The sequence below is a fragment of the Hyaena hyaena genome, unplaced genomic scaffold (genome assembly GCF_003009895.1).
Source record: "Hyaena hyaena isolate Hyena2069 unplaced genomic scaffold, ASM300989v1 scaffold_202, whole genome shotgun sequence".
In the NCBI taxonomy this organism is placed as follows: domain Eukaryota; kingdom Metazoa; phylum Chordata; class Mammalia; order Carnivora; family Hyaenidae; genus Hyaena; species Hyaena hyaena.
In genome coordinates this window covers 1,111,728-1,124,005 of record NW_024080832.1, presented here as the reverse complement: position 1 = coordinate 1,124,005, position 12,278 = coordinate 1,111,728, and the positions used below count along the sequence as shown (strand labels likewise).

The 12,278-nt window shown below is 57.6% G+C and overlaps 1 protein-coding gene across 3 annotated transcripts in view; it reads right to left on the bottom strand.

Moving 5' to 3' along the window:
* The window catches only part of GRM4 (glutamate metabotropic receptor 4), a 105,082-nt gene that overhangs the window by 34,452 nt on the left and 58,352 nt on the right, over nt 1-12,278 (bottom strand). For all 3 annotated transcript variants that reach the window (XM_039241815.1, XM_039241817.1, XM_039241816.1), the window contains exon 3: nt 1,723-1,858. In XM_039241815.1, coding sequence (XP_039097746.1) covers nt 1,723-1,858 — 136 coding nt within the window. The remainder of the gene's footprint in view (nt 1-1,722; nt 1,859-12,278) is intronic.

Sequence of the window (12,278 nt, the reverse complement as noted above, 5' to 3'; positions counted from 1 at the left end):
CGACCCGAGCTCCCAGGCCTCCATCCCTACAAAGTCACCTGGGTTTATTTTTACTTCTGTTTGCTTCTGAAAATGCATGTGGATTTCCAGAAATGCCTCTGCACCCGGGCCCCCCACCACACTTCCTGCTACCGTCCCTCTGGAGTCAGCCCTCCCCTCTGCGGGACACATGGCCCAGTGCCTTCATCTCCCCCTCCCGGCACACGGGTCCATCTGAGCTAAGCCGGGGGCCTGGAGTGGGGTGCACCCCTGGGTGGGGTGTGGGATCTGAGCGGCAGGCTTTAGGGTGGGGGTGGGGACAGGAATGCAGGGACCAGTGATTTAAGTGAGGAAAAGGACTTCTGAAGGGGGCCCTCGTGCCCAGGAGCTGGCAGGCCTGTGGGTAACAGGAATGTCCTGAGGCAGAATTTAAGGGGCCTGAAAGCCTTGAGGGGGTCGGGAGCAACCTCTGGGCTCAGCAGACACCCCCTTCCCGGCCTTGCACTGCCTGAGATGCCTCCCCCTTAGAGCTGGTCTTGTTGGCTTTTGAGGCCTTAATGATCTTCCAGAACATCCCCCCTCCATCCCTGCAGGGACCTGGCAATGTCTCCTGGGGAAAATCTGTTTTCCTGCAACTCAGGAGTCCAGGATGGGGCCTTTACCAAGTAGGGAAAGTGTTAGAGGGAATGGGACCCCGATGGACACTGGTTAGCAACAGGGAAGGAGGCGTGTGGGGGCAGGGGCAGACAGGGGGCCTTGGCTGGCCTGGGGGACAGGGGAGCTATCTGAGGGAGGAGGTGTGGGGAGGGTCACAGGCCTGCCCCATCAGACGCTGAGCTGTGTCTCCCCTCCTCCAGACTGGGGCTCCCTGAGCTCAAAGCCTGTATCTCTCTCCCTTCGGAAAATCATGGAGGTCTGTTCCCCTTGGTCTTGACATCAGTCTAAGAGGTAGTAGCAGGGGAAAACGCAGGAACAAGGGAAGCAGGTTAACAGGGGTGGGCACTCAGGGGTCATCTTTTAAGTGCTCCCGAGGTTCTGACTCAGGACCAGAGACAGACTTGCAGAGGGGGGAGCTGGACCAGCATTTATACTTCACAGTCCTGGCGCCTGAAGTCCACCTGTTTCCTCTGCAGATGCAGAGATGGAGGCCCAGGGAGGGGACGAGACTGGCCAGGGTGAGTGTGTTCCCAAGCCAGGACTAGACCCACAGCCCAGGCCTCTTGCCACTGCTCCAAGCTTTGCCAAGGAAGGAGGCAGGGGCCCCCCGTGCACTGGGCACCTGCTGCAGGCCGGCCTCTGCTCTAAGCCCTTTATGCACGTTCCTGCACTCAGTTCTCAAACATCAGGCAGCATCCTTAACCAACCCCCCCCCTTTTTTTAAGCAATACAGAGGCACAGAGAGGTGGAGGAACTTGCCTCAGGTCACACTGCTAGGAGAGAGAGCAAGATTAGAACCTAGCTAGGTGCTTTGGCTGAAAGCCCAGGGCCTTCACTCCTCTGTTAAAGTACCTGCTTACCATCCCCAGTCAGTAGAATGGGTGTAAGGGAGCTTGGGAAGGGGGAGAGGTGCCCATTAGCAGTAGCCTGTGTCCCAACCTGAGGGGTCTCCCAGCCCACACGCTCACCCACTCCACCTCTCTGGATCCCAAGGGGGCTCAGGCTGTCTAGGAAGGTCTCCAGCAGAACCCAAGGCTCTTCCCATGACTGGCTCCCAGCCCCCACCCCGCTGCCACCTGCCCTCACCTGATGTCATCCTCATTGGCAAAGATGATGACCGCCCTGGCATTCGAGGTCTCCAGGAGGCGCCGGATGATCTTGTCAAACTCCCCAGGCTTGGGCTCCCGAGGTATCTTCACCGACTGAGCGATGCACACGCCCCCTGTGGGAAGGGCACCAGTCAGCCTTGGGTGGGGCTGGGGAGGGGTGTGGGTTGGGCAAAGAGGCACAGGTCTCTCCCTGCCTCACCCCGCCCCCTAGGACACACTCTCACTCCAGGAGATGGAGGCCAGGGGCTGCCCATGGTCCCTGAAAGGGACTCCTAGCTCCCAGGTCCTGATTTCTAGGCAAAGCCACAGTACAGGGGCGCCTGGGTGGCTCAGTTGGTTAAGCATCCAACTTTGACTCAGGTCACCATCTCCTGGTTCATGGGTTCAAGCCCCACATCGGGCTCTATGCTGACAGCTTGGAGCCTGGAACCTGCTTCAGATTCTGTGTCTCCCTCTCTCTGTGTCTCTGCCCCTCCCCGACTAGTGCTCTGCCTCTGTCTTTCAAAAAGTAAATAAAATGTTAAAAAAAAGAATTGAGGACAGCCACACTACAAATTTTGGTTCCACCACTCACCAACTGGATGACCCTGGACATGTCACTTAAGTTCTCTGTGCCTCAGATCCCACATATATAAACAGGCTGCTAGCAAGAGACAATATAGCAGTGTTTAGGAGCTGGACTGCCTAGGTTTATTTTTATTTTACTTTTATTTTTTTAATGTTTATTTATTTTTGAGAGAGAGAGAGAGACAGAGTGTGAGTGGGGGAGGAGCAAAGAGAAAGGGAGGAAGACACAGAATCTGAAGCAGACTCCAGGCTCTGAACTGTCAGCACAGAGCCCGATACAGCACTCAAACCCGTGAACTGTGAGATCATGACCTGAGCCGAAGTCGGACCCTCAACAGACTGAGCCACCCAGGTGCCCCTGGACTGCCTAGGTTTAAACCTCAGCTCTGCTACTTTCTACTATGTGACCTCAGGGTGGTTACTGAACCTCTCTGTGCCTCAAATACATCATCTACAAAGAGAAGATAATACTTCTACTCACTTTACAGGGTCGTCACCAAGCTGGGTGAGTTATTGCACATAAATGCAGTAATATCTGGCACGTAGAGAGAGTGCTTAGTAAACACTGGTTATTTTCGTTGAGACCACCTCACAAGGTGCTGTGGAGGAGTAAGTCACAGAAGACAGCAAATTGCCCACCTGGGGCCATTAGCCCCACACATCCACACCCACATGCACCTCCCAGGGCCCTTACCCCAGGCCATGTGCTCATCACAGGCCCCTTGGCAAGAGCGCTGTCTGGCTGCTGGCTCGTGCCCGCACATCCGGGGCCTGTGCATCCAGCTCTTCCCCAGCTCCTGTCTGGGCACTCACAGGCTCCCCAGCTGTGGCTCTACTCCCTGGCCCCGCAGGGTACCTTGACACCTCTCCCCCCATCTTATTCGTGAACAAATTCCCAGCTGGGTGTTCAAGACCCGTTTTAACAGAGCACTCTGGAAGGAGCTCTGATGGGGTCAGGGGGTCTTTGGAAGCCCTCCTGCCTCTCCTTCTTCTCTGGCCCATGCCCGCCTGGCTGGGTCCTGGAGGAGGGCCCAGAGGCCAGGACTGGGCTATCTCTTGAGCTCATTCCCCTACAAAGCCCAGCCCCCATGCCTGCGGGAGCACCCGGGATGCAGAGTCAATAGTCTGAAGGCCAGACTCACACCCAGGCTGGGCAGCTCACAGACACCCTGGGAGCACCTTGAACTTTACCCGGCCAGTTCCCAGCCTTAGACAGGTCCCTCCAGTGCTGGTGGCAGACAGGTGTGACTCATGCATCTAAATCCCACCTGATTTAGTACAGAAAAATGGTACAAAAGCACCTGACAGGCGAGGAAACGAAGGCTCAGAGAAAAGAACACTTGCCCAGAGCCACACAGTTCCCTGCCTTACTGGGATACAGAGCAGGGAGCCCCAGGGGGTTAAGAACCCCAGGGCCCCAGGAGGCAGAGTCAGGGCTCAGTGGATAGAAAAGTATGGGGGATTATTCTTAATGAGGCAGATCCTTTATCTAAGCCCTGCTCAACCCCAAGCAGGATCCCTTGGGGACCCAGCAGTGCCTCAAACCATCTACCTCAGTTGGGCACCTCGCTGCTGCTACCCCTGGGCTTCCAAATGGCCTCTCTGACCATGCCGGGGCCACTTGACACTTCTGCACAGACTGCACGCACCTCTGTGTGGGGGGCACGTGCTGCAAGGGGCTCACAGTCCTGGGAGACACAACTGACCCCACCAGGAAAAGTATCAAAACCCAAGCCCCACCCAAGAAAGGCCTCTGCCCTTGGGCAGGGAAGTGGCAACCAGGGAGGGCTGCCCAAAGACAGTGACCCTGAGCTGAGTCTGAGGGAGGAGGCATAAGAAGCCAGATGTGGGGCACTCGGGGAAAAACAAGGCACACTCACTAAAAGAGGGGTTGTTCTAGGCCAGGCACCTGCCTGGGGCCACATGACACACAGACACTCTCACATCCCTGTCCCCAGGACGTAGACCCACCCCCCGCCCAGTTCTCCACAGCGGGCACAGCAGTGCTCTGCCCCTATCCCATGACCAGAACGCACCTCCCTTACTTTCTGCCTCTTTCAGGACGGCCGAGCTCCTTAGGTATCTCCTTAGGCACCAAACAAATCCTAAGCACTAGAGAAGACCATGGTCATCAGGAGCTCATGGGGAAGAGAGAGGAGCAGAGAAGGAGGGAGGGTCCCTGGGTCGGACTGGTCCCTCCAGTCCCCGGTCCCGCAGAGAGAGCCAAGGGGAGCCAATCTGCTGCCCAGGGAGCTGGCCCTGCACTAATGGTGGCCGGGCAGACACTCCGCTCCCACTTAAACCCTCCATATGGTTCCTTTCCAGTTAGAAAATGGGCCAATTGTGACATTTCCCCCCATCTGGAGAGACAGATGGACAAGGGGAGGCGGCTGGATGGGGGGGTGAGGAGGAGCCACCTGGCTCCAGGAGGGAGGAGGGCGACCAGGGCAGAAGGGAGGGAAGTAAGGAATGGAAGTGAATTGTTCTCAGACAGGGAGGAGCTCACAGATGAAGCGGTCTTTCTGGGCCATGCCCCCCGCCACCTGACACCCCAGGGCATATCCTGCACACTTCATTTTGCTGGAGAGAGAAGAATTAAGTGACCACAGCTCCGTCAGCCAGAATGTGAGCCACAAGGTGCCTGAGGTGGGAGTACAGTCCGAGCAGGATACACTTACAACCACAAGAGAGGGAGAGGAGTGGAGGGGAGTTTGGGGGGCTATGCAGAGCTCAAAAATACTCATGAACATTTATGAAGGGCCTAATGTGCGTTGAATATTATTCTGCAAATTTCACATGGATTCGTTCATCCGGGGTGTCAACGGCACAGCACCGACTTCTAGATGGAGAAACTGAGGCACAGAGAGGTTAAGTGGCTTCCCAAGGTCACACAGATAATCAGCAGTAAGGTAGGGGTTGAAACGCAAGCCATCTGGCTCCCATAACCACCCCTTCTGCCAGTCCGATGTGTCATGGCTTGGGCCATGTGGAGAATGGGTTGGGGCACAAGGTCAAGGGCACGCCCGCAGGCCGTAGACATGGGCACATCTGAGCATACTGCCTGCTTGCTCTGGAGTAAGTGCCCACTGGTGTCCCTGTCCCTAGATGAGAAACCAAGTACCCACAGGGTCCCTCTGCATTGCTACCCAATTGTCAGCACAGTTGCTCCAGGGACCCCCGAAAGGGGACTTAAGTGGCTGGCCACTGGGGGCTCTGCCGGCATGACGCAAGCTCCCAGTAGTGAGGGGCACAGAGGACCGGAGTAGCTTCAGACGGACCAGCGTTTACTGAAACACACACTTGCAGTGCGTTCTCACACACCCTGGGGCAGGTGCTAACAGCCCATCTTACAGAGGGGACCGAGGCTCAGAGGTGCCAGGTAGCCTGATGGATCTGACACAGTGGGACTGTAACCCGAACTGTAACCCAAACCCTCTCTCAGGCAGAGAAAGAAAAGGCCTGGGCCACTGGGTCTCTGTTGACCCCAACCTCCTGCAACCCCTCCCCACCCCCGGAAAGCCCCCAAGTCACACCCTAAGCCTGCCTGTGCGCTGTCCCTGAAGCCACAGCTCCATCACCATCACCGTGGGGACCATGGCCGACGCTCCCCTGGGACGCCTTCTTCAAACCTTTCTTCTGCACCCCTGCTCCTTTCCCCGTGGCCTCGCTCATTGGATAAAGTAATAATCCGAGAGTCCGTACAGAGAGCAAATATAATTGAATTAAACCTAAGTGGCAAGGAACACGCCCACTCCCTCTCTCTGGTCAGAGGCTGGAACCTTCTACCTCTCCCAGACTCCAGGCACAGGCTCATAAGAAGGCAGGGTACACGCAGGAGTCTGGGGTTCCCCATGGCCCCTAAGCTTCCCTCGGCAAGCCCGTCTCTCCACACCCCAGTCTCCCCTCCCCCAACAAGCACCCGGATGCCAGCTACGGGCTCCGCTGCCACCAAGTCAGTGCCTCCGCTCGCAGGGCCAGGGGCAGGAAGCCACAACCACTTGCCAAGAACATCTGAGCACACGAGTGCGCGGGGACCTCAGAGACCTCCTGGCCCAAGCTGGACAGGGAGCAAGGAGAATGAGGCCAGAGAGGAGCAGCGCTCTGCCGGAGGGCACACAGCAGCCGGGGCAGAGCCCGCTTCACATGAGGCTCTCACCACTGCACCAGGAGGGGGTTAAAACCCAGGCCAGCACTCTCATTGCTTCCTGCCTGCTTGGTCACAGCGTCACAGCCCAAACTAAACCCACAGTGAAGGCTGGGGCATCCCCTCAGCTCCCTCACCCCTCCCAGGTCCCTCCTACAGTGAGTGCCCAGCCCACCCCGCGCTGCGGTAGCACAGCGCCTGCCCTGTCTCCACAGCTTCCCGTCCTCCTGGGCCGGTCCCCTGTCAAAACGGACTCGACCTTGGTCCCATCCCTCCAGGCCCTGCCTCTACTCTGAGAAAGCTGGACAGTCCCATGAGGGAGTGTCCACGGAACACTTTGGAGACCACCTGGCCACATCTGGTAAAGTGGAGCATGCCGATTGCCTACAAGCCGGCACGCCCCCTTCTGCGCTCCTCCCCAGGGAAACTCACCCATGGGCCTGAGGAGCCGCACGCGGACATGCGCAGTGGCGCTGTTCGCAGCGGCAAACAAACGGAAATGACCTAAATGTTTTACAACAGAAGATCAGAGAAACGGGTGTGTGCACAATGGAAAGAAAACAGTTCTGGTGTGTCGACACAGCAAAATCCTAGGAGAACACAAAGTTGATCGAAAAGGCAAATTGCAAAGCGATCTGTCCCACTTATGAAGAATTTAGAGACCGCATGTAAGAAGAAGTAGTCTGTGGGAGACGCACATACATAGGAGCAAAAGCTGCGTGAAGGCAGGAGCCTCTGTCTCTTAGATTCATCCCAATCTCCCCAGTGCCTGGCACATAGTAGGTGCTCAGGAAATGTTTGCTGAATGTCTGATCAAGAGCAAGAAGGGAACCCACTGCCTTCAGAGTCATGGTACCTCAAGGGAGGGAGGGAAAGGAATGAGATTGAGGAGGGCTCCACGGAGGGAAGCGGGTTCCAGACAATCCACGTTTTAGTTCTTTAAATAATAATCAGAGGCAAATATGGCAAAATGTAAATGCATGGTAAATGTGGACCCCAGGACCCAAACCAGACAAACCTCACAAACACAGGTGGCATTGAAGGTGTTCTAGTCCTCACGTGGGCAGCCTGATGGAGAACACACCAGGGCACACCCCAGCCTCCTTTTTTCATCTGTGAAATGGAGCTGCTCAGCACTCCCAGCCCAGTGGCAACCATAGTTCACTGGAGGGGAGGGGTGTGGGGTGCCCGCCTGGGACTGCCCTTCTCCCGCCAGCCTTCTGGCTCCTGAAATCCGATCCTCCCCTGAGAACAGGCCATTAGCTGGCCAGCCGTCCCCTGTGACTCCCCCAGGCTCCAGGCACCTGTCCTGACTTGAATGTGACATAGAGACTCCACTAGCAAAACTTGATATTGGCTTCCTGTTGTATTTTGCGGTCTCTGAGCCCTTTCCATCTGCTGTCTAGTGACCTTTCCCGGTGTTCTCCAGGTCCAGCCAATGTATCTGTGTCAGTGTCTGCCTCCAACTGCACTCCCCAAGGGCAAGGTAGGGTCTGTGCATTTGTTCGTTTGTTCATTCATTCATCCATCCATCCATTCATGCATGCATGCTTTCACTAGAGAACTGCCCTGCTTAGTTCCTGGCATAATCAGATGTTGAGAATCCATAATAAGTAAGATCCCTACTTTGGAGCTCACAGTCTAGCTGGGAAAGCAAGACCAGAAAAGAGAGCAATATGCCGGAGGAGACATGCGAGGGTATGGCCCTCCTGGCCACCAGGAGCACACAGTGTCTGGGGAAGGGCCACCCGGTGCCAGGCCCGCTGCCTGCCTCTCCTCGCTTCACCCTGCGTTCAACAACACACTGCGCCTACACGCCATCACTCTTTTCCTTTCACTGAGTCTATTGATGTTTACCCAGCTTGTTAGGTACCCGGCAAGTTTTAGAGGCCAGAATACAGCCGTGAGGAGGACAGAGCCCCCCACCCTCATACAACCCACTCACAGTGGCAGAAAACGTCTCGGAGGCAGGGCAGAGGCGGAAGCGAGTAGGGTGATGGGAGGGCGGGAAGGGAGGGCACACCCCCTCATGCCACCCGGTTTTGTCCGAGAGGACGTAGAAGTTCAGGCCAGGCCACGCAGCTTCAGAGGCACATGAGGATTTGGACTCCGCTCTGACGTTTCCCTGGGAGCTGCTGTCTTGCCTGAGAGCCAGGAGCTGAAAACACTTGGACTTGGAGCTCCCACCCTCAAGTGAGAGCTCGCTGCTGAAGTGACCTCGTTTTTCTGTCCTCCACTGCCTGGGATTGTCCGCACTTGTTTGAGGCTGGGCGCTAGGGGTCACCTGAGGGGAGTCAGCCAGCCAGATTTCCTGCCTGGAGGGGTCTCCCAAATGCCCCCCAGGGACTCAGGTTCACACGCACTGCACCTGTGCCCACTTCCTCCTCCCCACACTTCCCTGCCCCCCACCACATGGCTCTTCCCCACTCCACTTGTCTGAATAAGCCCCCCCATATCCTGCCACCCCCTCAGCACCCCCCAGATCCCCTGCCTCCACAGCACCCCCACTTATGGGCTGGGCCCACCCTGGAAGCCAGGGCAGGCCGAGAGCAAAGGCCCTCCTACCAAGGCAGCCTGCTTGCAATGCCCAGGTCCCCGGTTCCTCCCCAGAGGTCCCCCACCCTCCTGCCTTGGGCATCTGTCTCCCCCTCCTGTTCTCCTTCTCTCCCTCACCAGGCCCCGAGGAAGGAGTTAAGCGGCCAGCACACAGGCAGAGGGGTGGGCAGAGGGGCCGGGATGGAGCAGAGCTCCCCAGAGGACTCCACATCGACCCCGTCTTTCTCCAGCGCCCAGAGCCCTGGGATCATACTCTGCAACCCAGGATGCCCGCTCGGCCCAAACAGCCCTGGGGTGCTGGGCTCCCGATTAGAGAGGAGAAATTTCCCAGCGGCTGAACCCGCCCTTCCTCTCACGGTGCAAGCTGGCGGCTGCAGGAGGCCAGCACCGACATGGACTCCTCTCCTCTTTCTCCTTCTCTTTTCCTTGCTTCCCCCCCCCTTTTACATTTAAAAAGAGAGAAAAACAATGGAAAGACAAATCCTGGGAAATCAAGTGGAAAAATCTACATTATGGCAAAATGTGAAGGCAGCAAATTGCAACATGGAGAGAAAGGTGGGGTGAGTTGCACAACCCAAGGGGACTCCCAGGTTCCTGTAGGTTCTCGGCAGATGGGGGGGTGGGGGGAGGCATGAGGGAGGCTGGGAGTGACCCTGAACCGCACGCACACACACACGCACGCACAGGGTCCTGCTTTCCTTTCGTCCCACTCCAAGAGCCAGGCCCTCTCCCCAAATCTGCTTTCTGCTTTCAGGAAAGGAAGCGACTCAGAGGGGTCAGTGACCAATCCAGAGCTACTTTTGTTTTCAGGCAGCAGAGCTGTGGCAGGAGGCTGTTTTGGGATCAGGAAGATGCCCAGGCCCTGAGAGAATGCCCCCGACCCGTGGCTGTTCCAGGGTGAGTGGGGCTGTGAGAGACCGAGAGGGCTGAGCCCTCCCTGGGCCCAAACTCTGACCAGCTCAGGCTCCAGCTGGATCTGGGCTCCACACGGGGCTCAAGGCCGGGGGGGGGGGGGGGGGGGGGGGGGGGGGGGGCGGGGGGGGGGGGGGGGGGGGGGGGGGGGGGGGGGGGGGGCGGCAGCACAGGCCTGGTTCACGGCCACTGTCTCTTTCTGCTCCTGTTCCCAGACCTACTCCGCAGCATCTAGCCTCCACTCCAGCCTCCATCTGACACATGACTCCCTGCCTACAACCCTCGGTGGCTCCGTGTGTGTGTGCGTGTGTGTGTGTGTATGAGACAGAGACTTGAGCTCTACACCTCCTCCTCAGGTCTATGACACCCAGCCTTACGGATCTCTGCCTCTGCTCCCTCAACTGGCACCCCCCCCGCAAACCGGGGGCTGCAGTGATTCCCCTGCAGCCCTCCCCTCCCTGGGCCTTGGTTATCTCCTCAGTGTCTGCATCTCCACACAGAACCCCAAGGGGCCCAGCACTCGTGCTGCACCTGCTCGAGACACAAGCTCCGATTCACGCTCCCTGGATGAACGAGCCGCTGAGTGCCTGATTGACGGGGATGGAAGGTACAGAGGGGCAGGAGGCAGCAGCACGGGTGTAGGGGCAGAGGCTCTGCGGAATCCAAGGTGAGCACCTGCACCTGCGCAAACCCTTCCAGCTCCCCTGGGAGCTCCCGACCCCTGTCACCCAGTGTGACCTCCCCTCCGAGCCACCACTGGGTCACACTGAGCACCCAGACACCTGTGGGCACAGGCCGGGGGCGCCCACTCTGCGCCTGGAACCTATTTCTTGCCAGGCTACAAAGATAAGCCCCACACGGCATCTGCCCCTGTAGGGTTCACTCCGGAGCTCCATGCACGCACGTGGGTGGGGCATCACACCCGCCTGGACATCTCTCTCGGTCCCACCTTGCCTTGAGGTTTTATTTCTCCACCTAAATGCAAATTCCTTGCTATGAGCGCTCAGGAAATACACATGCAAAAGAACAAGTGAAGGGGCACCTGGCTGGGTCAGTTGGTGGAGCATGTGACTCTTGATCTTGGGGTTGTGAGTTCAAGTCCCACATTGGGGGTAGAGTTGGAAGGAGGAGGAGGAGGAAGAGGAGGAGGAGAAAGGAGGAGGAAGAAGAAAAGTATGAGACAGCCATGCACACTGGCAGGTCCTCAGAGTCTGAAGACAGGAGGGCCAGTGGAGAAGGGCATGAAATAGAATATTTACCCTCCCCGCCGTGGCCAGGATGGCTCCAGCCCGAGGGAGGTAGTGAGCCCACTGCGAGAGATTTGGCTGGAGCCAGGAAGACCCAGGTACCAAGGGACAATGAGGGTAAGACAGTCACCCAGTACCCTGCCTGGAAGTGCCTCCCTAACGAACCCCCGAAGTTTGTGCAAAGCACAAATACTGCATCTGCATTCAGCTGCCCCCGCCCCTCCAGCTCGAGGCGAAGGAGGCTGGATCCAAGGCTTACTCACTGTGTGACCTTGGACAAGTTACTTAGCCTTTCTGAGCATCAGGCTTTCCATCTGCAAAATGGGAAAGGATTTAAACTACTACACCTGGTGGAGTTGGAGGAAGGCTCAAATGCAACAGAGTTTGGGAAGGCTTGGGTCTGCCTCCTGGAGCCAACGCCCCTGGGGAGTAGGTGAGGCCAGTGGGGGTAGGGGCCGCTCAAGCAGGAGGACAGGAGCAGGGAAGGCAGGGACCTTATCACCCAGCTTGGGTCAGGTCCCAGGGCTGGGGAGCGGAGCCCTGGGGATCAAGGTGCCGTGATAAACCAAGCTCTGTCCCCGGAGACAGGGTGCTGGGCAGAACCCAGGACCAAAGCTTGGAGGCCTAGGGACTGTCCAGGGCAGGACATACATGTTCCTTTCCTGAACAGTCTCAGCCCCTGCCACCCCTCCCAGCCACCCCCCTACACATGCACATGCATTCATGGCAACACACACGGTCACAAATCACATGCTACAACCCCACAGCCACGAGCCCTCACATGGACACACACAGCCCCGTCCCCCCACAGGCATGAACTTGACCTCAGCCCTGTGCAGGCTCACAGCCACAAGGATGTGCACATGGTCACACAGTGGCACCGACACACAGTCCCAAACACACGACCCCACAGCCACACAAGCTCACACAGTGATCACACAGCCTCACACAACCACTCGCCACACCCAGCCTCCCACAGCCACATTCTACACACGGTCACACGGCCACAAAGCCGCCCACACCGGCACCCAAGTCCTGTATCCACACCTCCTCGAAGCTGCCAGGCAAGCTAGACTGACAAACACCTTGGCACCTTGAACACCTTCC